Source organism: Asterias rubens, chromosome 14 (genome assembly GCF_902459465.1).
Source record: "Asterias rubens chromosome 14, eAstRub1.3, whole genome shotgun sequence".
Lineage (NCBI taxonomy): Eukaryota > Metazoa > Echinodermata > Asteroidea > Forcipulatida > Asteriidae > Asterias > Asterias rubens.
The window spans coordinates 14191014-14217923 of record NC_047075.1 but is presented as its reverse complement, the minus strand read 5'-3'; the positions used below and the strand labels follow the sequence as shown (position 1 = coordinate 14217923).

The following is a 26910-nucleotide window of genomic DNA, read 5'->3' as shown; positions in this document are numbered from 1 at the left end:
GCAATTGCTTCAAAAAGCCAAACAAGCCACATATCAATCTCTTCGGCACTAAGAGGGCATGAGAAACACAGGTAAGTTAAAATACATGTATTACAATACTGAACTCCTGCTTGATGACACAACGAATTCCACTCGGTAAAAATAATTAGCCCAAAAAAGTAATTTTTAATAACCCAACCATTTCCCCTAAAAATCTCACCTTCATTTCCTGCTGTAAACCAGGAGAAAATGTTAGGAAAAGGTGCCAGGAAATGCCTCAGATTGCACTACAGAGCATCTAGAACCCAAATTTTTCCGGGGCCCTAAGGCGGGCCCCGGACCCCACGCCGTAAGGGCTCGCGCTTCATTAATAACAAAAACACGGTGTTCGGTTGGACGTTACGTGATGACGTAGTTCAAAAACATTGAACCATAAAGATGTTTTTTATACAAATGTGTCGTTATTTTATAGTTAAACTTGTATCACACTTTTGAACGCCTTGTTTCTTCACAAATGCAATAATTATGTTTGTGTGAGATTGGCATCAGTTTTTTTGTTTGCAACTTATGAAAGCCCTTTAAAAATCTAGCTCACCCCTGCACTTGATGCTGTACACAGATTTGATAATCAACAGCGCCCTCTTTGGTGGGCAAAAAGAGAGCGCTGTTGGGAATTCCCCCAAAATCTTTTGCGCCATATGATTTTTACACATTTTATTGTTATTCAATACCTGATGACGTCATTATGACGCAATTAGGCTTGTGTTGTCTTAAAAATACTAGGGTTCAACTATCTATTGAGTTTCAAGGTTCAAATCAATCTCAATCTTGAGTTATGCCGTAGATAAGCTCAAAAGTTGTTTTTTTATGAAAAAAAGCACGAAGGCGAATTTTGACCCGACCTTGGACCCGGAAGTTAAGGTCGTACGATTATAGCGTTAACTTTTCAAATGTTGTCAAAGTCTTTATTGTTATTCAATACCTGATGACGTCATTATGACGCAATTAGGCCTGTGTTGTCTTAAAAATACTAGGGTTCAACTATCTATTGAGTTTCAAGGTTCAAATCAATCTCAATCTTGAGTTATGCCGTAGATAAGCTCAAAAGTTGTTTTTTTATGAAAAAAAGCACGAAGGCGAATTTTGACCCGACCTTGGACCCGGAAGTTAAGGTCGTACGATTTTAGCGTTAACTTTTCAAATGTTGTCAAAGTCTTTATCTATCCGATGCCCAACATAGCTTTTATATTTGTTGAGATACAGCAACAAGCAAAAGGTAATTTTTTAACATTAAAAACCCTGTCATGATGTCATCAATGACGTCATCATTCCAAAAAAGTGGTAGTTTTATCAACTCACTGGTGCCTATACTGTACATAGGAAGTTTTAAGTTTATACAAGCTTAACTTTTGTTTAAAAGCTCAAAAGTTGTTTTTTGATGAAAAAAAACGAATAAAAATAAACGAATGCGAACTTTGACCCAAGGCAACGACCCAGAAGTTAAGGTCGTACGATTTTTGTGTTAACTTTTCAAATGTTGCTTAAGTCTTAAACTATCTGATGCCTAAGTATGAACATCATAGCTTGTATATTTGTTGAGATACAGCAACAAGCAAATGGTCATTTTTTAACATTGTCGATTGTCCGCAAGAAAAAGCATACATGCGAAGCTTGCATTAAGTTGAGAGAGAATTTTAGTTTAATTAACAGAACCAAGAACAACTTTGAGCTTCATTTTTATTTGTCCGATCTCATAGCCCGACTGAGAGGAGAATTTCAAGCCCGTACAACGCCGTCAAAGCACAACCCCAATTTGTCAGCACTTGTTTTACGTCACATAAATTCACGCACTTGTTTTGAAACCTCAATACGGGGACCCTTTCTATGGCGCCTTTTTTCTAAACACTCATGTGATCGTGTAATTAAAGTAGTGAAGTATGGCCGACAACAAACGCAAAGAACTTTCAGGGTGTTTTAAGTGTTTTTATCAACCTTTTTACGGAAACTGTTCCTACACTTCCTCAATCATTCATTTATCAATCATATGTCAATACAAATTAAAGTAATAATAATTTTGTCTTTCCATTCTTTACACGATTTTGAACACATCACTTTTAACAAAATATATGACTTGGATACTCAGGTATGATAAGATTAACAGAAATACAAACAGTAAGCTAAAGACATTTTAAAAAGTTGTAATTCTCAACACAGCTTCAGGGAAACATTCGTTACCTTCGGTTGTCAATTCGGTTATGACTGCACGCCGTATCATAGTCTGGTAACGAGAGGGGAATAACAACTACCCCTCTATATAATAACGAACAATAATAACCTTGAAAGTCTTGGTATACGACAACCCAACCTCGATCCCTTTGGTGTACGATCTCGCCGCACCATTTCTTTCACAGATTACCTTGCTTGCTACCTTCCAGGGGTAAATGAAGAGAAGGGTATCAAAACGCCGCGGGTCACATAGGTAGCGAGGCTGACAGGTGCATGCTGGTCTAGCTACAGACCTTTCTTTTGTTGATAAACAAACCGCCTTGGTTGGTATGGTCGGCCGAATGTTGCAGGCAACCGTAAAAACAGACAGTTTAACAAAATTAAAAAGTTCCTGCAAGCCTTCAATTAAATAAATACTACTAACAAATAGTTGTATTGTTTTAAACAAAATCAACGCAATTTAATAATAATTTTACTACAAGGGAGGTAGTGATCTTTTCTTGATTTGCATTTTCGGCTTTCCATAGTTTTCCAACTTGGGCCCAATTCCATAGAGTTGCTAAGCACACAAATTTGCTTAGCATGAAATTTCTGCCTCGATAAAAACAGCGACCAGGGCCCAATTTTATAGCGCTGCTTAGCGGGCGATTTTGTGCTTACCTACTGTGGAATTTCCATTTCATAGCGCGTGCTGCTAACCATAGGCACAAGAAAGGCATATGCTAACCTTCCGGTGCTTACCGCACAAAATTATTTGACGTCACAATGCAAATCCATAGTAAACGCACAATATGGCCACCCAATTCTTCCGCTAATCTGTGAAATACGCTTGCACGAAAATTTGCTTACTGTTAAGCAGCACTATATGCTCAGCGGGCCCAATTTCATAGCGCTGCTTAGCAGCTGATTTTGTGCTTTACTGTGCAATTTCTATTTCATATTGCTGCTAACCGTAACCACGTGAAAAGGCATGCTAACCATCCGGTGCTTACCGCACAAAAATAAATGACGTCACAATGCAAATACAAACATGCAATATGGCCACCCAATTTTTCTGCTAACCTGTGAAATACGCTAAGGCTCAAGCAATTTTTTCCGCTTCAGTAAGCACGCAATTTTGCTTAACGTTAAGCAGCACTATGAAATTGGGCCAGTGGGTTGACATTGGCAAAAGAAAGGTCTTATCGCTAGTTAACGCATGCCCAATGGGTGTTTGAGAAAAGGTCTAGAATGTATTTTGACAACCCAACCCAACCAAACATTTTTTGGTCATCGGTTGAGCGTTATGTGTCGGTTGACCCTTTTTATGAAACGTGCTAATTACGTTCACGCATGCGTAAAGACCCCCCTGTTGGTTGGCAAACGCCACATGAGTTCTTGTGCACAAAGCAGACACACAATCGCTTGTGCGTCACGCACCCCGGCATTATAATGATTGCCTGCTAAAAAAAAATAGGATTACCCACCGCGGCTGTTTGCTTATCCTGTAATCAAGTGGAACTTTGGTTGGTAATAATGCTGTTTTTATCAAAGCAAAAGTTTCATGCTAAGCAAATTGTTGGGCTCAGCAGCTTTTTGAACCCTTTTCTGACCCTTCCCATGAAATATGGTAATCACATACACGCATGCGTACAGACCCTGTTGTTTTTTTTCCCCAGAAATAAACAAACCCAGAAACATCACAAGAAACCAGTTTTAATACTCATTTCTGATTGGCTACTAACCTCCACCTATAGCGCACTTGCAAGCCGTGTGCAAATTTATTTGCACAGTAACAATAATAATTGTAAACACATTCTAAAGATGTTTCTGAAATGTGTTTTATTTTTAGTCTCAAAATTGTCGCTTTCTTGAAAAACAAACATAAAACTTCAATTTTTCTGCGCACAAAAGGTCAAACTCTACAATCCATACAATCGAACCAATATTTAATACATCTATAATGCTGGCTCAATACAGGAAAAGTTTTATCTTATATGTACAAATATAATTTTATGCAATTGTGTTCAAAAATGAAATTATAATGTCATATCAGCTCTATCTCTGATGATGTCACAAGCTCTGTTTCATCTAGCTTTTAGTGATTGTAATTGTGACAATAACTTCGCAAAAACATGTTTTTAAGGGCTTTTCTAGAAATAAACAAACCCAAAAGCATCGCAAGAAACCAGTTTTAGTACTCGTTTCTGATTGGCTACTAACCGCCACCTATAGCGCACTTGCAAGCCAGGTGCAAATTTACTTGCACAGCAACAATAATAATTGTAAACACATTCTAAAGATGTTTCTGAAATGTGTTATAATTTTAACCTCAAAATTGTCGCTTTCTTGAAAAACAAACATAAAACTTCAAATTTTCTGCGCACAAAAGGTCAAACTCTCTACAATCCATACAATCGAACCGTTATTTAATACATCTATAATGCTGGCTCAATACAGGAAACGTTTTATCTTATAATGTACAAATATAACTTTATGCAATTGTGTTCAAAAATGAAATTATAATGTCTTATCAGCTGTGTGTCTGATGATTTCACAAGCTCTGTTTCATCTAGCTTTTAGTGATTATAATTGTGACAATAACTTCGCAAAAACATGTTTTTAAGGGCTTTTCTAGAAGTAAACAAACTCAAAAACATCGCAAGAAACCAGTTTTAATACTCGTTTCTGATTGGCTACTAACCTCCACCTATAGCACGTTTGCAAGCCGTGTGCAAATATACTGCGCAGCAACAATAATAATTGTAAAACACATTCTAAAGATGTTACTGAAATGTGTTTTATTTTTAACCACAAAATTGTCGCTTTCTTCAAAAAACGAACAAAAAACTTCAAATTTTCTGCACACAAAAGGTCAAACTCTCTACAATCCATACAATCAAATCATAATTTCTATACAATTATAATTCTGGTTCAAAACAGGCAGTGTTTTATCTTATATATACAGATATTATTCATACATTTGTGTTTATAAATGAAATTAGAATTTCATATCAGCCCTATTATTGTTGATGTCACCAATTCTGTTTCATCTAGTTTCTATCGACAACTATAAATGTAACATCAAATTCACAAAAACGTGTTTTGAGGACATTTCCAGAAATAAAACAACACAGAAACATCACCAGAAATCAATTTTAACACTCGTTTCTTATTGGCTTATACTAGAATCTCGCTTCTTATTGGCTTAGACAAAAACCTTGCACTTATTGGCTTATTGTATTGCTTCTGATTGGATGAAAGTGCAATACTAATTACCATATCTATACCATCACTGGACAAACAAAAAGTGTCCATTCATTGGCTAATGTATCTATTCTTGATTGGTTAAACTCCAAATATCACAATCTTGATTGTTATCGGCAGAATTAGAAACCATGCACTCATTGGCTAACGCAAATGCTTCCAATTGTCTAAAGCTAAAAGTCTCACATCCTTCAACATGATTGGCTTAAATTATTTTGCTCCAAATCCTCAACAAAACTATATAATGCAGAAGAGGTAAACAACAATCAGTCTCATAAGTTCTGTGTTACAACTCAGTGCACGTTATACTCCTGTACAAATTCAGCAAGTAGTCTTCAGCCTGTGTCTCCAATCTCCAGTCCCTAATCTTTAGCTGTTTATACCAGCTTATGTAAGTATCAACAAATTTAAACTGATCCGCCGAACTGTTCAATAATAACTTGGATACGGCGTCCCGAGGATCAGAGGGCAAATTAACATGTTCAACAAAGTCAGGAAAATATGCGGACATCAGTCCAACTGACTTGAGAACTTTTAAGTACAGATACCCCTTTTCCAACACTGATTACAATTCTTCCTCAAACCCTATCACACTTAAAAAACTTCACATTGTGTAATTTAAATCAATCAATTACTGTGATTTACTTTACAGACCAATATGGACACCATCAAGGAGTTCAAGCACTCAACAGACACCAACAAACCATACCAAAGAGGCATAAGAGCTAAAATAATTAAGATCAGGCAAAACACCAAAGCTCAGGAACTCAGCCTTGCTGACCACACTGGTGCAATTAAATGTGTCGCATACGACAACGTGTGTGAAGCCTACCATCAAGGCCAGGTAATCATGATGCGCCAATACGAAAAGGGTGCAAGTGGAATCATGATGCTCAATAAGCATGCATTTATTCGTCCCTGTCCATCACTTAAACAAGCAATTAGTGATGACATCATGAGTGCTGCAATTCAACTTGAAGATCCACCAGTGCCACCAATAGTTGCCATCTCGTCAATCACCACAGATACTCAAAGTTCTTCTGTATCTGTTGAGGGAGTGATAACACATGTAAGTACTTAACCACAACAATTAATTGACTTACTCTAGAGCTCTCTTTTTGTGGGCTTGCAACTATTTTGTTGGACGTTAGAAAGAATGACCAGCACAAACATCAAACAAACAAAACAAACAACTATGTAGAAATTCAAATAGTTTTAACAAAAAGGGAAATGTATGATCCAGTGCCGAGCTGTTGTATGTTTACCTTTGTAGCATTGTTTTCCAAAATTATGTTGACTACTGTACTGCAGCAAGACTAGGTAAACTATTTTGTTGTTCATCAATACACCTGCAGGAATACAATAATATTATATTTATATTACTAGTGTGGTTTTATATTTGCCCTCATTAGTCGTAATTTTGCTGCTAACATTTTCAATAAAAATCGACTAAAGAGGCTGCAATTAACTATATTTCCACCCTCAAACTATTCTGCTAGAGTCGGACAGTTACTTCGCGGTCCCCCTCGCACAGCCCGACTTCACGCCGTACACAACGTAAAAACCACGGCGTGGGATCAAGCTCCAATCGGGATTCTAACATGGTCTTACTTTCATAAGAAACCTCTTTTGCAGTAGAATACTGGATTTATCAAACAAGAATGTGATTTAAATCAGTGACACAAACATTTAAACCTAATTAAAGGGCTTCGTTTTGACTTTAACAAACTTCTGATGCATGCATGGTTCATCCATACAATACATGCAAGTCTTCCCATCATCATGCCCATGTAATGTTATTGTATCTTTCATAGTTAACTTAAACATAATATTATTAATATTAAAGAACAGAACACAACAACAATCACTGTTCGACATCCCAGTTTAGTGACAAATGGACTGATCATTTTGTTTTAAAGACTATCAAATTAACCTGTGTATACGACGAATCCCTCCAGCCTTCCTTCGCAATCTTGGCTCATCGCGCACACAACAACACGAACGAAACGACAACCGGCGAGCTGTGTTTTCACAAAGCGCGGGAGATAGACCTTTCTGTTAACTATGGCAAGCCGAAAATGCAAAGCCAACAACTGGACACAACTTATAACTGTTCAAACATCATGTTGAATTCGTTGGCAACAATACAACCACAATCATGGGATATGTTTCTTTGTAATTGATAATTTCAGAAATATTCAATGTAATCACACCCTGCAATGTACACATAATAGAAAGCTGCAGGATCCTTTTGCCTCACCTAATTTTCAGTATATACATTTATATAAACATAGCACCAGACTACTACAACAACCCAATTGGCGATCGAGTAGTAATAACGGTGACGCCGGCTCAATACTAATCCAACAAAAAACTTTATTTAGAAATAAATGCCCCTTCATAAAACTAATAGTGCTTTTAAAGATTTCTTACAAACAAAACAAGTGTTGCTCTGTACTGGTATCAACAAACTTGATCTCCAACCACATTTAGCTCTAGGTGTTTCAACACTAGCCCACACACTTGATCTATCTAAACTCTTTTGAAGTTTTAAATTTTTAATTTAGTGCTTCTTTATTTCTATACAGAGTTAACTATACCCCAAACTAACTCTTTGCAAATTAAGTGCAAATCAGTGAAAACACATAACTACTACCCCGAATACAGAAACGCAGCACAACAATGATTACAGGAAACTGTGAATGCATAATCTTGTTTCTATGTCAATTCTTTATTATACAATGTGATTCATAAAACACAATTTACATTTTAACCAATATCATGATTGTTTGATATTTACTTTGCCTTATTGTTGTTACTCATTAAAATTTAACTCTCAAACTGAATAAACAATTGTCTTCAAACTGATACACATTAACCTGTCTGTGTACATCAGTTTTCAAACCAGCAATCTCAAAGTTTACACACATATTTTAACCAACCATTCTAAACTCTTGTTTGTTAACTTATTTATACTTAAAGGATGCAGCACCAAGAATTGTTGGCGCAAAATCGCAAACTGTTCGAAACATTGAAATAGAGGACACAAGTGGATCAATCCAAGTAGCTTTGTGGAACAGTGCCTCTAAAAGCCCCATCAAAGCCGGTGACCGCATCAAGATTACACATATGTCTCCAAGAAACAACAAGTTCTTGCAACGGATGACTCTATCCAGCACAACAAATACAAAGATTGAAGTATGCATACAAACGTTTGCTATAGATACCCATTACTGCATATTTACACCAAACCAAACCAAATTGTATTAATAGATAAATCAAAATAAATAATTAAAACATTATTTTTAACCAAAGCTTACAAAACAAAGATATAATCACACAAACTCTATGTAAATAACTACTGCAGTTTATATAATTTGTTACTTTTTATATTTATTTATTCCTGTTTTTACAGGTGTTGCCAGAACAGATAAAGGACCTTCAAGTTGAGGTAATAACGGTTGAAGGCACTAATGAAGATTCGATCATGTTGGTGTGCCAATATGATGACGCAATCTCCACACTTAATATGCCAAAAGATCTTGCCCAACAGTTATAGCACTCAACAACGTCATCACAGATTATAACTGCACTCGAGCAACAACAAGAGTATACATTTGTTGTGCAGGGCAGAAAAATAATTCGCCTAAGTGGCAGAGAGCAGCCCGGAGAGCAGCCCATGGGCAGAGAGCAGCGAGATAAGCAGCCCACAGAGCAGCCCAGAGAGCAGCCCCGTACCCCAAAACCAAGGCCTTCCACTTCCAGTTCTAAGGCTTCAACCAAAAAGTCCTCCAAACCCTAAACTTAAAGTTATCACACCATTTCCTGGTTTTCCCTTTAACTTAATTTCTACTTGTGTTAAAACAGTTTCCTTACAAAATATTGTACAACCAAAGTTTGCAAGTGGCAAACAGTATAGTTTCATTTACACTTCTTTGTTTTCAAATCACAACAAATTCCATGTGATTTGAGAGTATCTCTACAATTTTCAATAGCCGCCAGGATATTCTTTTTTTTTGTTTACCTTTTTTGTGCAGCGCCTCGCCTTTTCAAAAGTCAATAGAGGGCGCGATTTTTCATCACATTTATTTTTGTCGTACAATTGTCACATCAGCAAATTGCCAAGATATAGGGCAAGACCCATTATTTTGAGACATCTGTTGCCACAAAACCTAGGCAGCTCAGCAAAGTGAGTGTTCTCATTTTATTTTAGCATTGGTATTGAGTATATTGAGTAATTTGGAAGTATTTTGTTATGCAAAACTAAGGTTTTTGTCAAGTGGAAATTACACTCGTGTACATGTTTGTACATGACATGTAGGCACGTTGCTCTGTATTATACGTTCATGTATGCGTTATTGATGCCATTGATTATAGTCCTAATTGATTATATAGATTGAGTCAAAGTATGGCCTTGGTTCATGTATTTATTGCAATTTGTTATTTTCTCTTTATATATTTTAGTTGAACCACCACCAATCCACCAAATCACCAATCACTAGACTACACCACCAATCCACCAAATCACCAATCACTAGACTACAGTACCAACCACCAACTACCGCCATCTAATCAAAGTAATTATCGTCAACCTACCAGTATAATACTACCGCCATCCAGTAAGTTAATTGCCACCTCTATTTCACCAGTCAGCCGTCAACACTAATTAGTAATCTTGTATACCATCAGAACTCAATCGTCAAATCAAAGTTTATTCGTCACAGTAATTATAAAGTAATTCTACCTGCGGATCAAGAACAATAAAGAAAGTTTTGCAGTTAATTTGGTGCGTCTCATTGCTGAGTAACATATTCCTAAACTTAAGTAAAACGACGATCTGTAGCATCATATAGGCTACATATAATATCACTTTGTTCAATTCATAAGCTAATAAAAACACGCAATTTGCACTGACAAATTTCAACCCAATATCCTCAAACAACGACTTTGTTGGCTTCATCCTTGTCCTTCACTTAAACAGCTGAACTGGTTCAAGACTGAAGTCGATCAATCAAACTCTTCTCTCTGTGTTGATCTTGAAGCTGATTCAACTGTGACTGTTCAAAGAATAATCATACAAGTGCAGTGTACAATTAGTTAGGTAACATCCATCTATTACAAAAACAGTATCAGAACCATATTGTTTGCAAAACACAAACCCTACTCATCATGAACTTCATTAATAACAAAACCTTAATCAGAGAAATCAAACTGTTAAAATCAAACAAACACCAAATCTCATGAGCTTACATTATCTCACCTATACACTGACCATTTTGGACTCAATTTTCACAGAGCTGTTTGATGGTGAGCAAACTTTCTAGCTAACCATGGCAGAACATAATAAAGCAACCTTGCACATTAACAACCTATTTTGTTTGTCAAAGGTTGTCAATAGCATGACATTTGAAATAAATTCTCCTACATGTGTATCTGTATACCCTTACTCAGTTTACATTTTTGTTTGTAAAAGATCACTTTTTTAAGTACTGATTTATGTAAATAAGATACCAGTAATTAAGTTTTATTAGTAAAATCAACAATTTGTTTGCAACTGGATAGAAAGACTATTTGTAACATTTTCTTTTGTTTTTTTGTAAATTCTTGCCATGTAAAACTAGGTGAATTATCATTGTTTAATATTACACAGTGAGCAGTGTCTACAAAACAATTTACCTCCAATGGACCTGTACAGTCAGAACTTGAAATCTTCTCAGGTGATTCTCTGTTCAGGCAACCACTTCCAAGCAATCTATAATAAAAAAAGAACATTAACATTTGTATTGGCACAGTACTTTCTTAAGGACTTTTAACAAGTAGTCCTGACAAGAATGTCTCTGCAGCTGAGAAATATTTGTGCATAGTGCAATTGGTTGCCTCCATAAGATCTGAACAAACTGCCTGGTTTGTCAACACCTTTTATATATTGATCACTTAAACTTCAGAAATAATCATTTTCTAGGAACACTCTACTGTATTCCCTAATTCCTACACTTTTAATTGTATGTAATAATTATTGTTATATTTTATAATTTGTAATAACAATAAAATAAACACAAATGTTATTACATAACATCTGCTTTTGTTTAAACTGTTTATTTCATTGTCTATTGTATATTATGTTTTTACCAGCAGCTTCACATTCAAAATAATAAAAACAGTTAAATATTAGGCTGCCCACTTCATCACAAAACTCTACATAAAGACCACAGTGACAGTTTGATTGCATGCAAATTAAAATTTTCGATTTCTCTAATCACCATGCAACCAGTCCTAACTTTTTCTCTTTGTTTCTCCACTTTCTTAACTACACCGTGTAAACACTAAATGCACAACCAGAAAAGGGCCGATGATGATAAAAATTTAAAATGGCAAAAAGACTTTCCAAAAAATTCGCATGCCAGGAATATGTCTGTCAAACTTGTTTCTGAGGCCCTACTATACAAATTCACATTAAAATCCATCAAATTAGATTTGACTACCTCAAATTAGATTTGAAATTGTCTCAAAAGTCAAACATATGATTTCATTGTTTCAATGTTCCTTATCAAATACAATTCCACAGAATTGACACTTCACACTTGGTCAGAAGAAAAGGGCTTATTTTTCAATAAGTTATAATATAATTATTAATAAACACAACAATGATCATCAAAAATCACAACTGAAAAGGTACTCACTTCTTTGACAACACTCTAGGATAATCAGGTTTCCATAACCTTAAAGTTAAAGCTGATAACTGGTGGTTTTATTACAAACTAACTTTTCGGCTAAGAAGTGCACAAAGTGCTACAGCCGACAGTGTGACAGTCTTCCTCTATGCAAACCCAATGAGTCATCACAGTGAAAAACATGGCTGGCTGACAAAAACAACATGTAAACAACTACAGTCACTAGATGGCGCTCGTCAACATTTTGTCAATCTCAAACACTGACTCAGGAACCAGCATGATAAAACGAAGAAGGCAACGAAAAACCAGAACATTATTTTCTCCTACAAGTAAAGTACATGTAAATATGCAATACATTTACTTTTTTTTTTAAAGTAAAACCTATTAACACTTTACAGTCGATTCATTAAAATGTTACGCTCTGTAGGAAAAAAGTTATCTTAAGCCGTGTTCCCATTGGACTTATTTTTGCTAAAGTACCGCGACTTTTCTGTAGAATGACAAAATTTAATCCAATGGGAACGCATGTTAAACTGACCTCCCTGTCAACTTACCGCGACCGTGATGTAAAACTAACAGGCCGAATGAGGTCGCGGAAGACTTCCGCGCAGCCACGGTAAGTTATCAGGGCCGATAAAAAGTCCAATGGGAACGCTCCGCGCTGTAAACCTACCGCGACCACGGTGTAAAACGCTTTGCAAATAACACCACTTCCTGTAGCTGTATACACACAGAGGGCGCGCGAAAATGGAAGTATGGTTCCCTGTCTCGTTTGCACTGACCATTATACCATATGCAGCGTGTGTACATGTACCATGTAATACAAAACAACGCTATTTTCCAATTTCGTCCAGTTGGTACTATACTACAGTACTACTTTGGTAAGAAATGTGGCAGATTTGATCAATTTTGTGAGGAGTTTAATAGGGCTAGGCGAATGTGAAAATGCTGATGAAGGAACAGGTGAAATGATGGTGGATATTCAGTCAGTGCAAACGTCGTATCCTGCTTAGGTCAAAGGTGACTGTGCACAGCGCCCCCGATGTGTGACGACCTGCCAGTTTTGGAGAGCGAGTTAGCTGTTCCGTCGTGGAATTTAAGTCCAGGTGGGAACGCACGGTAGAACTACACCTAATCCAGTCACGGTAACTTTCCGCGTGGCCGCGGAAGAAAAAGTCCAATGGGAACACGGCTTTAGAAAAAACAGAAACCTATGCACACGGTATCTTCACGTGCGTCATTCGTGTAAGTGCACCTTAATAATAATTTTTGTAAAAGTAATAACATGGCTAGTGTGAAACTGATTCATTAAAGTAATAAGAATCCAATCAAATTGAAAAAAATAATATTAAATTATTAGCTTCGTGCTGTTTGATGAATGTGATAGATATACAATGAACATGAGGGCTGCTAGTAATAACTATTAAGGAAGTTTCGTAATCTGCAGCGCATAAAAAAAATTTGATAAAAAGGAAGTCAAAAAATAATGCTCTGTATGATTTATAACAATTATTGACCCTTTTGAACGAAATTACTTATTTATTTCAGATAATGAAGTGAACAGCGCCCTCTTTTGACAAAATAAATATTGCTTTAGTTTGCTAACTTTTTTTGTGTAATTTTACTGAGCACCTACATGTACTTTCTCTCGATACGAATTTATTTAAAAAAATTTCTTCTCCTCTAAATAGCTTCGTTTTTAGTCTATTTTCAAGGCGTTTTCAACTAACATTTCTTTTCCGGTTAGTTAGTCTCTTCTTCAGTCGTCATTATGCATAAGGCTCCAACCACAAAAGCTATTTTGACAATCTATACATCATAATGAAAGGGCTTTAAGTGCGTAGTCTGTTTTCAAGGCGTTTCCAACAAACATTTCCCTTCCGGTTAGTTAGTCTCTTCTCCAGTCGTCATCATGCATAAGTTCCTATGCCCTCAACCACAAAAGCTATTTTGACAATCTACATCATATGAAAGGGCGTTACGTACGTAGTCTGTTTTCAAGGCGTTTTGAACAACATTTCCCTTCCGGTTAGTTAGTCTCTTCTCCAGTCGTCAGTATTCATCAGTTCACAATTTCCTCGACTACAAAAGCTGTTTTGACAATCTATACATCATATGAAAGGGCCTCGCGTACTTCACAAAAATGGGTATGTTGGTGACCTTCTCTTGACCTTTTTAAACCGGAAGTGCTTGTAAAATGCTTTGAAAGGGCTTTATTTAAAGGCTTTTAGGTTGAAACTTACACTTTTTGATGCTTTACCATAAAATTATTACACATCGAGAAAACTGTTTGGTTATAATTTATTTGCAATTTGACGAGCTATCAACAACATTTTTTTCATTGATTCAAACACTGACCCAACAATAGCCGAACACCTAGTGTTTGTTTCTACAAACACTATATCTAGTTTTTTGGGGGTTTTTCTTATTCTTCTCGCTGTCGATTGTCCGCAAGAAAAAGCATAGATGCGAAGCTTGCATTAAGTTGAAACTTTGCACACAGGTAGACAATAACAAGTTTATGATGCAAAAGTTGTTACGTCACGATGACGTCAGCAGTTGACGAGATACACTAATTCAAAGTTTATTATTTAAAAAAATCATAACTTTTGATTTACTTGAGGGATTTTTACAATCAATACATCATTGGAAAGGACATTTAAAACTCTGTAAACGCCTCACAGACATGACCCCATTTTGATTTTGTCTTCCGGCTTAAAAGAGAGGTTGAAAATTTCAAAATACACGTCTAAAGAACAACGTAAATCCCCCGTTGGTATGTGCATAAACGTTACACTTAGGCATACACAACGTGTAGTGTATTAGCAGTGCGGGAGAGTCACGCTCCAGTGTTCATCCGTAGAGTGCGAAAAGCTTCATGTAGAATAGTCTTCGTTCAAGGCGTTTAACCTTTTGACCATGTCTTCTGGTTCAAATCGAATTTATTGTACATTATCTACAACCGTACTGCATATCGGGCTTGGTCAGTACTTGGATGGGAGACCAATTGGCGACCAAATTTTGTATTTTGTATTTTTTTTTCCTTTTTTGCATTAAGTTGAAACTTTGCACACAGGTAGACAATAACCAGTAGATGATGCAAAAGTTGTTACGTCACGATGACGTCATCAGTTGACGAGATACACTAATTCAAAGTTTATTATTTCAAAAAATCATAACTTTTGATCTACATGAGGGATTTTTACAATCAATACATCATCGGAAAGAGCATTATAAACTCCGTAAACGCCTCACAGACATGACCCTGTTTAGATTTTTGTCTTCCGGCTCAAAAGAGAGGTTGAAAATTTCAAAATTCACGTCTAAATAACAATGTAAATCCCCGTTGGTATGTGCATAAACATTACACTTAGGCATACACACAACGTGTAGTGTATTAGCTGTGCGGGAGAGTCACGCTCCAGTGATCATCCATAGAGCGCGAAAAAGCTTTATGTAGAATAGTCTACGTTCAAGGCGTTTAACCTTTTGACCATGTCTTCTGGTTCAAATCAAATTTATTTTATATTATCTACGACCGTACTGCGTTGATTACACCGGTTCCCGTCCGATCACTGAAGTTATGCAAAATCGGGCTTGGTCAGTACTTGGATGGGAGACCAATTGGCGACCAAATTTTGTTTTATTTATTCATTAGCTGTTTCGCTAGCAGGGAAACAGCTCTTGTTTTTGTTAAAGTGCGTGGAAAATGATAGCTTTGAGGGACGGAAACACATATACTTTATAAAACAAGCCCTACTGATTCTAAATAAAATATTACTTTACCATTATCTGTGTATTTGCACTGGAAAAAGAAACGACAACCCTAGCACTCGCATGACCCCCTCTGCCCCCATAACGTAAAAGTAGGACATTGAAATAATGATATGCACGTGACCCCAAAAACGTTATAAAGGAGATCGAGTCACGTGACGCGGAAGTACAGATAGGAGCTTCAACGTGTGTGTGTATGCTGTGTTTCGCCGTAGCAACGTGTATGTGCATATGCTGTGTTTCGCCGTAGCGATGCGAGCTTCGCAATTTTATCCTCTGGTTGTATCCCAGTTTAGTATCATTTAATCTTCGATTTGTGTATCTAAAGTTCAGTGCCGATACCATCAAAATGCCCAAATCGTGTGTTGTAGGCGGGTGCGTCCAACGCTTCAGGTTGCGAGGACATCAGGAGTTGGATACAGGGAATAACCAACAACTTGTATTGGGTGGCAGCGTCTACTCCAGATGGTGACGGCGATTTGATGCTAGCCAAATTTTCAAGTGTTGTCAACCATATCCTCAAGATTCATCATCACGACAGTCTACTCTTCCCACAATGTAGCCACGGAGAGCTTGCAGAAAGAGCACGGCTAACTCCAGGTACAGTCATTTGAAAACATAATGTTTTTTGGGCACAAGCATAAAGAAATTGACTAGAAAGAATAATCTGTGGGCCTGACCCCCCTAACTAATTTATGGGATCTGCCCTTGATTTTTGCAATTTTCCAAAGAGTAGATCATAATTGGGTGAAACTTTTAAGTTGGATGATTAAGGTGTACAAAAAAAAATGTACACGTACAGCGCATTAATATTTTGTGCATTCCACCAGCCTTCATTTAAAGGTTCGGCCAAGGTTTTGGCAGTACATACTGCAACACCATGTATGTTATCATACAAGTACATCCTTGTTTATTTTAGAATGTACCTTGCTGCGCTTCATTTCAACGAGAACACCAACAGGGCACAGGCCATGGACAGGGGGGGCAACCCAGCATTCAGCATCTGCTATCCAAGGGCCAAGGAGACAACGGGAGGATATACTGTCAGGAAGGTGCTGATACAGGCCACTCACAGTAAGTGCATGGTTGTGCAAGTATTTACATATGCTGGCACAAGAGGTTTCTTGTCCTGATAAATAATTTCTTTGCAAATAAACTTCAACTGATCAAAGTAATTTTTACTTTTATTTGGGGCACAGTACAAAGACTAAATTTCTGTAAAGATACAGTTGATGTTCAAATCTCCTTTTTTATAGTTTTTTTTCAAATGAACAACTTTTTTTTTGGGGGGGGCACCCCCTTATTTTTTGTATAAAATTTCCCTCGTTTCACAATTTGCGCCTAGTTTTTCACCCTTCACATTCCTCTAGCAATATTTTGCATGCATCAAAGTTCACCAGTTGATTAGGCAAATCCACATAAAGTTTTATGTACACATTGTGGGTTGTGTCCTTATAATTGATTTTATTACATTATAGATTTCAACAAGAGGATCGTGGAAAAGGTTCTGTTACTCTGCGCAGCTGGGGCAGACACCAGAGCCAACTACCCGGAGCTGAAGGCAAATCCTGGATATCTAACAGCCAAGGTAACTCGCCCTAACAAAACACAGGCTGTGAAAGAATTTGTGTCAAGGTTTGGTAAAGCGGTGGAGCCTATGGGAAGACCAGAGGGTACTGAAGGTGTGGTTGTTCCAGCAAGTATTGCAACAAAGAAGAAGAAGAAGAGCAAGCATGCTGACAAAAGGCATACCGAGGGCCAACAAGAGGGAGAACCTTCATCCAGAAAGAAACGCAAGAAGTAAACGCCAAGTTGCCGCTAGCACATTCTTTGTGATTTGGTTAAAGTTGTGTGTAAACCAAAACGGTACATTGAAAACTTGTGAATAAGGACTGTTGCAACTAACACAAAATTGAAAGTTTTTTGGTTTTAACACCTTTGATAAATTCTTGTGAAGCATTAAAATAGATACTGGCAAGGCATGTACCTACCTACAAAGCCACAACAAATATCAACTCGGAATGCTGCGTTTGCCCGATTTAAATAAGCTAAATGTTTACGTGCACAATCTTTATTATACTGTTGCCCACTAACTGTCACTGAACAAAACACAAGAATTAGTCAAATGCGGTCAGTTTCATATTACTAAAAAGAAACGCAATAAGATTTTCTGTGTGAAACACTCGACTGTCAAAGAAACACAAAGAGAACTGGATATTTGGGACCCAAGAATTTACTCTTTGTAAGCAGGACTTCTTTGTTAAGGTATTTTTTAATGACTCGACCAACCTGTTGTACTAAAAATGAACAAACCACAAGATTTAATAAATCGCAGTGCCAATTTTGTACTAAGTGAAAGATTTTTTTTGTAATTTTATATTGCCCATGAAAATGGTGTGTCTGCATTCCACTGCTCACTGGGAAGATGTACAGTTTAGTTTGTTTCAGTTTGTTTACTGCAGTATACATGTGTGGGTGGGGGGGGGGGGTGGGCGGGGGCGACACAATAGAGCATAATCCTTTGATATTCATTATGCATTCATTTCAGCATGCATTTATTGTTACTTGGTTTGCACACTAGAATACTATTCGACTGAACTCGACCAATATAACTAGCCATGGCTACCACTACATTTTCAAATAAAAATGTAACAACGTATTTTTCAAATTTGACATCATGGTGAGGTCTATGACTATTAAATATTAACAAACACATGTACGTTTTTTTTATTGTAAAATACAAATTCTGTTTTATTTTTTCTACTCGTCCATGAGTGCATCACAAAATTGAATTTGACATGGCGTTCCCTCAAATAGATTCAAATAACTTTGAATGTAAAATATTTTGTAAAAAAAAAAAAAAAAAAAATGCAAAGGCCTCTTTTGTAAACTTAACAAAAACGCTTGACCGTTCAGACTCATTTTTGAAAGGCTATCATCATATTTACATTGTGAGGTGTATATTTACTCCTAAACCATGTAAAAGTGTTACTGACATCCAGTTATGTGTTATTATATTGTAAATCTACATGTCATCAAGGTCAGGAAATCTAAACCCTTCATAGTTGCCTCCTTCATCGGGGAAAGTCTTTCTGGTTATCTCCATTATGCATGCTGGGAGGGGCACTCTGTTGTGTCTTCCAAGGTAACCATAACACCACCTGATCACCTGCCGATAAGACACATGTCTGTACTTTCTGTGAAATAAAAAAAAATACCGTTCTGTTTTACAATCAACAAACTGTATATCATTCGTCCATTTGTTACGTTGAATTGACCAATGTACTAGCCAGTATCAGTGTTACCAGGATAAGTGGGATTGACGAAATGGGCTCAAACAAGGAATAATGGGCTTATCAAGAGAGTCGCCTTTATTGTGGGGGTGGGAAGTGTCCTGATACATGTTCATGTATGTACCGGTTCTCATAAAATAGATTATCTGAATATAACAACCAGGTTGTGTGCTTCTATTTCGGTTCAAAAATCTTACAGAAAAAAAAGTTGAAATTTATAAACATTGAAAATTAACTCTTCCCGTGGAAGGTCACCTTCAACAGCTCTAGCCCCATACAGTTGTCGGTACGCATAGTACGCTGTCTCTAGTGTTCCGGGGTTCAGACATGTAGCCGAATACCAGGGATGGTCTGTAAAACATCTGAAACCCTCAGTGTCGACTCCAGTATGAACGATTTTCTCCTGTATGGCTGCAATCTCTTTACAGCAAATGCAGTTATGAACGAACTCCATCACCACACATTTACCACAGGAACACCTTCAATTCAAAAAGCAAGACAATTAATAAGTCAGACATTTTTAAGAGAACTGTGGCATGGAATTTAACTCGACATTCATGTACACAACTCAATTTCACCTGGTTGACATCATGACAAATTAGACACTAACAGTTACAGAAAACTACTCACAGACAAAGGTGTCTTTGCATTGTATGATTGTGTAGATAGACGAGCGAGTAAGGCCTATGAGCCAAATGACCTGGTATACACCGTACATGGGTACGTGTTTTGCTGTCATCAATATCAGCAAAAGCCTACATTCACCGGCTATGTTTTTTTATGTAAAATCAGTGAACTATACTACATGTGTACGTCAATGATTCAGAAATTAAAATTACCAGTCGGTATTGTTCAATCGTTCGTTGTTGGCAGCTTGGTCATTCCCATCTTGTTCTTCATCGGGGTCGGCGTCGTCAGCAGCAGCAGCGTCACCTTGCTGTTGGCGTGGTCTTGCCAGTGGCTCGAATCTATATGGTTCAGCCCCACGAACCACCTCATCCTCATCGTCTGGCTCAACGTCATCGCTGTCTCCCGATCCCCCTGAGGTACTTTCAGATCCTTCACTGGAACCATCAGAATCTACACTGATTTCTTCTCAAAATTCGTCACCGGAGTTTTCAGAGTCTGACATGTTTACTTCGTCGAAGAAAGAATCAGCGGACAATAAATGAAATAATGCACGCCCACATTACATGTGGGGCTTGCGTAGCGTGCGTGAGTTGTATGGGTACCAGACTTAGTCAGTCTCCTTTATGACGTCACAGCCATTGCGCAACAACCAATCGTGACCTCTGCATTTTCAGAATCGCGACGCGCGGGCTTTTTAAAAATTCCTTTTTTTAATCTTTTTACAATTTCGAAAAATTATCTTTGTATACTTATATATTGTGTTTGATACATCAGCAACTAGATTTTGAAAGTGGATTGAATGGAAACTTCTCGTTTTCCACGCACTTTAAAGTTTTTTTATTATTTTTTTTTTAGCTGTTTCGTAGCGAAGCGCAGCGAAACAGCTCTTGTTTTTGTTAAAGTTTTGTTTATTATTGTTTTTTTTTAGCTGTTTCGTAGCGAAGCGCAGCGAAACAGCTCTTGTTTTTGTTAAAAAAAATTTTATTATTGTTTTTAGCTGTTTCGTAGCGAAGCACAGCGAAACAGCTCTTGTTTTTGTTAAAGTTTTTTTTATTATTAGCTGTTTCGTAGCGAAGCGCAGCGAAACAGCTCTTGTTTTTGTTAAAGTTTTTTTAGCTGTTTCGTAGCGAAGCGCAGCGAAACAGCTCTTGTTTTTGTTAAAGTTTTTTTTATTATTGTTTTTTTTTTTATTTGTCTGATTCAGTACTCGCAATTTTTTGCATAGTTCCCAAAGAGCAATTGCAATGAAACTTTCAGGGATTGAAGGTTATGGTGCAATAATGATCCTAAAGCAAGGATGTCATGATGACGTCATCACTGGTCACGTGACGTCATCTTAAAGGTGTCTTATGTTAAATGTTTGAAAATCTATATCAAATCAGCCAAACGAGACCGTAGGTTTCTGTTTGCGGGATGTGGTAGGGATAAATTAGGTCTTCATTTTGTTTTGTGTGCGTGACCTCACATGACCTCTACTTCCGGTTGAAACGGGCAAAAACGGAAGTGCCCTGTAACTCAAAAGTGGTAAAAGTTATGAAGTTGCTTTCCAAGGACGTAAGTGTCTAGCAAGGGTGGGCAGTTCAAAAACATTATTGATGACGTCACAAATTGCAACAGCGCCCTCTAGCGGCAGGTTGAAAACTCGTCAAAATGGACTTTTTGAAGATGTCTGTGGTGAAGTTTTTTGTAATCACTTCAAATTGTAGACACACGTTAACTGTCAGGCAGCCATCATATGTGTGAAGTTTCAGATCAATGACGTCATCGGGGGTCACGTGAAGCGGCCTTAAAGGTGCACTTTTTGAACTAATATAACTCCCTAAGTAACTATGCGATCATGTTGAAACTTGGTAGGTTGTTAGATATTGGCAAGCTTCCGTGAATTGTGAAATGACGTCATGATAACGTCATCACACGATTTTTTATGATTTTTTCTATTTTTGCACCTTTAACACATAAATTGCTATCCGAACATGGTATAATTCAAATTATTTTTTAAATAGCCTGGATTAGTCATAACTGCTGTAAAAAAAATGAATAAATTTCAAATTAAGTGGAACAAAATTTAAAATTTTCTTAACGAAACAGCCTCTGCATTTGTGCACAAATGCAATTATGTCTAGTTTATTATTGTTTTTTTTATTTGTCTGATTCAGTACTCGCAATTTTTTGCATAGTTCCCAAAGAGCAATTGCAATGAAACTTTCAGGGATTGAAGGTTATGGTGCAATAATGATCCTAAAGCAAGGATGTCATGATGACGTCATCAGCGGTCACGTGACGTCATCTTAAAGGTGTTTTATGTTAAATGTTTGAAAATCTATATCAAATCAGCCAAACGAGACCGTAGGTTTCTGTTTGCGGGATGTGGTAGGGATAAATTAGGTCTTCATTTTGTTTCGTGTGCGTGACCTCACATGACCTCTACTTCCGGTTGAAACGGGCAAAAAACGGAAGTGCCCTGTAACTCAAAAGTGGTAAAATTTATGAAGTTGCTTTCCAAGGACGTAAGTGTCTAGCAAGGGTGGGCAGTTCAAAAAAAATATTGATGACGTCACAAATTGCAACAGCGCCCTCTAGCGGCAGGTTGAAAACTCGTCAAAATGGACTTTTTGAAGATGTGTGTGGTGAAGTTTTTTGTAATCACTTCAAATTTTACACACACGTTAACTGTCCGGCAGCCATCATATGTGTGAAGTTTCAGATCAATGACATCATCGGGGGTCACGTGACGCGGCCTTAAAGGTGCACTTTTTGAACTAATATAACTCCCTAAGTGATTATGCGATCATGTTGAAACTTGGTAGGTTGTTAGATATTGGCAAGCTTTCGTGAATTGTGAAATGACGTCATGATAACGTCATCACACGATTTTTTATGATTTTTTCTTTTTTTGCACCTTTAACACATAAATTGCTATCCGAACATGGTATAATTCAAATTATTTTATTAAATAGCCTGGATTAGTCATAACTGCTGTAAAAAAACATGAATAAATTTCAAATTAAGTGGAACAAAATTTAAAATTTTCTTAACGAAACAGCCTCTGCATTTGTGTACAAATGCAATAATGTCTAGTTTATTATTATTTTTTTTTTTTTTTTTTTTATTTGTCTGTTTCAGTACTCGCAATTTTTTGCATAGTTCCCAAAGAGCAATTGCAATGAAACTTTCAGGGATTGAAGGTTATGGTGCATTAATGATCCTAAAGCAAGGATGTCATGATGACCTCATCACTGGTCACGTGACGTCATCTTAAAGGTGTTTTTTGTTAAATGTTTGAAAATCTATATCAAATCAGCCAAACGAGACCGTAGGTTTCTGTTTGCGGGATGTGGTAGGGATAAATTAGGTCTTCATTTTGTTTTGTGTGCTTGACCTCACATGACCTCTACTTCCGGTTGAAACCGGCAAAAAACGGAAGTGCCCTGTAACTCAAAAGTGGTAAAAGTTATGAAGTTGCTTTCCAAGGACGTAAGTGTCTAGCAAGGGTGGGCAGTTCAAAAAAAATATTGATGACGTCACAAATTGCAACAGCGCCCTCTAGCGGCAGGTTGAAAACTCTTAAAAATGGACTTTTTGAAGATGTGTGTGGTGAAGTTTTTTGTAATAACTTCAAATTTTACACACACGTTAACTGTCAGGCAGCCATCATATGTGTGAAGTTTCAGATCAATGACGTCATCGGGGATCACGTGACGCGGCCTTAAAGGGGCACTTTTTGAAGTCGTATAACTCTCGAAGTAATGACGCCATTTTGTTGAAACTTTGTAGATTGTTAGATATTGGCAGGTTCTCGTGAATCGTGAAATGACGTCATGTTGACGTCATCACAAGATTTTTTAAGATTTTTTCTATTTTTGCACCTTTAACACATAAATTGCTATCCGAACATGGTATAATCCAAATTATTTTTTTAAATAGCCTGGATGGGTCATGACTGCTGTTAAAAAAATGAATAAAAATTTCAAATTCAGTTGACAAAATTTAAAATGTCATTAACGAAACAGCTCTGCATTTGTGCACAAATGCAATTATGTCTAGTTATTTTTTTTATTTGTCTGTTTCAGTACTCGCAATTTTTTGCATAGTTCCGAAAAAGCAATTGCAATGAACCTTTCAGGGATTGAAGGTTATGGTGCAATAATGATCCTAAAGCAAGGATGTCATGATGACCTCATCACTGGTCACGTGACGTCATCTTAAAGGTGTTTTATGTTAAATGTTTGAAAATCTATATCAAATCAGCCAAACGAGACCGTAGGTTTCTGTTTGCGGGATGTGGTAGGGATAAATTAGGTCTTCATTTTGTTTCGTGTGCGTGACCTCACATGACCTCTACTTCCGGTTGAAACGGGCAAAAAACGGAAGTGCCCTGTAACTCAAAAGTTGTAAAAGTTATGAAGTTGCTTTCCAAGGACGTAAGTGTCTAGCAAGGGTGGGGAGTTCAAAAAAAATATTGACGACGTCACAAATTGCAATAGCGCCCTCTAGCGGCAGGTTGAAAACTTGTCAAAATGGACTTTATGAAGATGTCTGTGGTGACGTTTTTTGTAATCACTTCAAATTTTACACACACGTTAACTGTCAGACAGCAATCATATGTGTGAAGTTTCAGATCAATGACGTCATCGGGGGTCACGTGACGCGGCCTTAAAGGTGCACTTTTTGAACTAATATTTCTCCCTAAGTGATTATGCGATCATGTTGAAACTTAGTAAGTTGTTGGATATTGACAAGTTCTTTTGAAATGTGAAATGACGTCATGATGACGTCATCACATGATTTTTTATGATTTTTTCCATTTTTGCACCTTTAAATCATAAAATGCTATCCGAACATGGTATAATCCAAATTATTTTTTTTAATAGGCTGGATTGGTCATAACTACTTTTATGCAAAGAGAATTTCAAATTAAGTGGAAATTTTTTTTAAATTTTCTTAACGAAACAGCTCTGCATTTGTGCACAAATGCAATTATGTCTAGTTTTTTTTTTTATTTGTCTGATTCAGTACTCGCAATTTTTTGCATAGTTCCCAAGGAGCAATTGCAATGAAACTTTCAGGGATTGAAGGTTATGGTGCAATAATGATCCTAAAGCAAGGATGTCATGATGACCTCATCACTGGTCACGTGACGTCATCTTAAAGGTGTTTTATGTTAAATGTTTGAAAATCTATATCAAATCAGCCAAACGAGACCGTAGGTTTCTGTTTGCGGGATGTGGTAGGGATAAATTAGGTCTTCATTTTGTTTCGTGTGCGTGACCTCATATGACCTCTACTTCCGGTTGAAACGGGCAAAAAACGGAAGTGCCCTGTAACTCAAAAGTGGTAAAAGTTATGAAGTTGCTTTCCAAGGACGTAAGTGTCTAGCAGGGTGGGCAGTTCCAAAAAAATATTGATGACGTCACAAATTGCAACAGCGCCCTCTAGCGGCAGGTTGAAAACTCGTCAAAATGGACTTTTTGAAGATGTGTGTGGTGAAGTTTTTTGTAATCACTTCAAATTTTACACACACGTTAACTGTCAGGCAGCCATCATATGTGTGAAGTTTCAGATCAATGACGTCATCGGGGATCACGTGACGTGGCCTTAAAGGTGCAATTTTGGAACTAATATAATTCCCTAAGTAACTATGCGATCATGTTGAAACTTTAAAGCTTGTTGGATATTGACAAGTTCTTGTGAATTGTGATATGACGTCATGATGACGTCATCACATGATTTTTAATGATTTTTTCAATTTTTGCACCTTTAATTTTTTTTTTATTTGTCTGATTCAGTACTCGCATTTTTTTGCATAGTTCCCAAAGAGCAATTGCAATGAAACTTTCAGGGATTGAAGGATATGGAGCAATAATAGTCCTACAGCAAGGATGTCATGATGACGTCATCACTAGTCACGTGACGTCATCTTAAAGGTGTTCTATGTTAAATCTTTGAAAATCTATATCATATCAGCCAAACGAGACCGTAGGTTTCTGTTTGCGGGATGTGGTAGGGATAAATTAGGTCTCCATTTTGTTTTGTGTGTGTGACCTCACATGACCTCTACTTCCGGTTTAAACGGGCAAAAAACTTCTTTTTCCGGTTAGTTAGTCTTTTCTTCAGTCGTCATTATGCATAAGGCTCCAACCACAAAAGCTATTTTGACAATCTATACATCATATGAAAGGGCTTTAAGTACGTAGTCTGTTTTCAAGGCGTTTTCAACAAACATTTCCATCCAGTTAGTTAGTCTCTTCTCCAGTCGTCATTATGCATAAGTTCCTAGGCCCTAAACCACAAAAGCTATTTTGGCAATCCACATCATATGAAAGGGCATTACGTAGGTAGTCTGTTTTCAAGGCGTTTTCAACAAACATTTCCCTTCCGGTTAGTTAGTCTCTTCTACAGTCGTCATTATTCATCAGTTCACATTTTCTCGACCACAAAAGCTGTTTTGACAATCGTTACATCATATGAAAGGGCTTCACGTTTTTCACAAAAATGGGTATGTTGGTGACCTTCTCTTGACCTTTTGACCTTTTTAAACCGGAAGTGCCTGTAAAATGCTTTGAAAGAGCCATATTTAAAGGCTTTTAGGTAGAAATGTACACTTTTTGATGCTTTACCATAAAATTATTACACATCGAGTAAACTGGTTGGTTTTGATTTCTTTGCAATTTGACGAGCTATCAACAACACTTTTTTTTATTGATTCAAACACTGACCCAACAATAGCCGAACACCTAGTGTTTGTTTCTACAAACACTTTATCTAGTTTTTTTTTTGGTTGTTCTTATTCTTCTCGCTGTCGATTGTCCGCAAGAAAAAGCGTAGATGCGAAGCTTGCATTAAGTTGAAACTTTGCACACAGGTAGACAATAACCAGTAGATGATGCAAAAGTTGTTACGTCACGATGACGTCAGCAGTTGACGAGATACACTTATTCAAAGTTATTTCAAAAAATCATAACTTTTGATCTACATGAGGGATTTTTGCAATCAATACTTCATCGGAAAGGGCATTAAAAACTCCGTAAACGCCTCACAGACATGACCCCATTTTGATTTTGTCTTCCGGCTCACAAGAGAGGTTGAAAATT

General features: G+C 37.1%; 1 protein-coding gene across 1 annotated transcript; it reads left to right on the top strand.

Moving 5' to 3' along the window:
* Positions 1 to 16447: 16447 nt before the first annotated feature.
* LOC117299504 lies at positions 16448 to 18021 on the top strand. Its single transcript, XM_033783049.1, has 3 exons — positions 16448 to 16496; positions 16816 to 16970; positions 17375 to 18021. Exons 2-3 carry the CDS (start codon positions 16817 to 16819, stop codon positions 17698 to 17700), a joined length of 480 nt encoding a protein of 159 aa, XP_033638940.1. The 5' UTR covers positions 16448 to 16496; position 16816; the 3' UTR covers positions 17701 to 18021.
* The last annotated feature ends 8889 nt before the right edge of the window (positions 18022 to 26910 follow it).

Coding starts and splice junctions, on each gene's coding strand:
- LOC117299504 (XM_033783049.1), top strand. CDS start 16,817: ATGTACCTTGCTGCGCTTCATTTCAACGAGAACACCAACAGGGCACAG. Junction 16,971..17,374: donor GCTGATACAGGCCACTCACA/GTAAGTGCATGG, acceptor ATTACATTATAG/ATTTCAACAAGAGGATCGTG.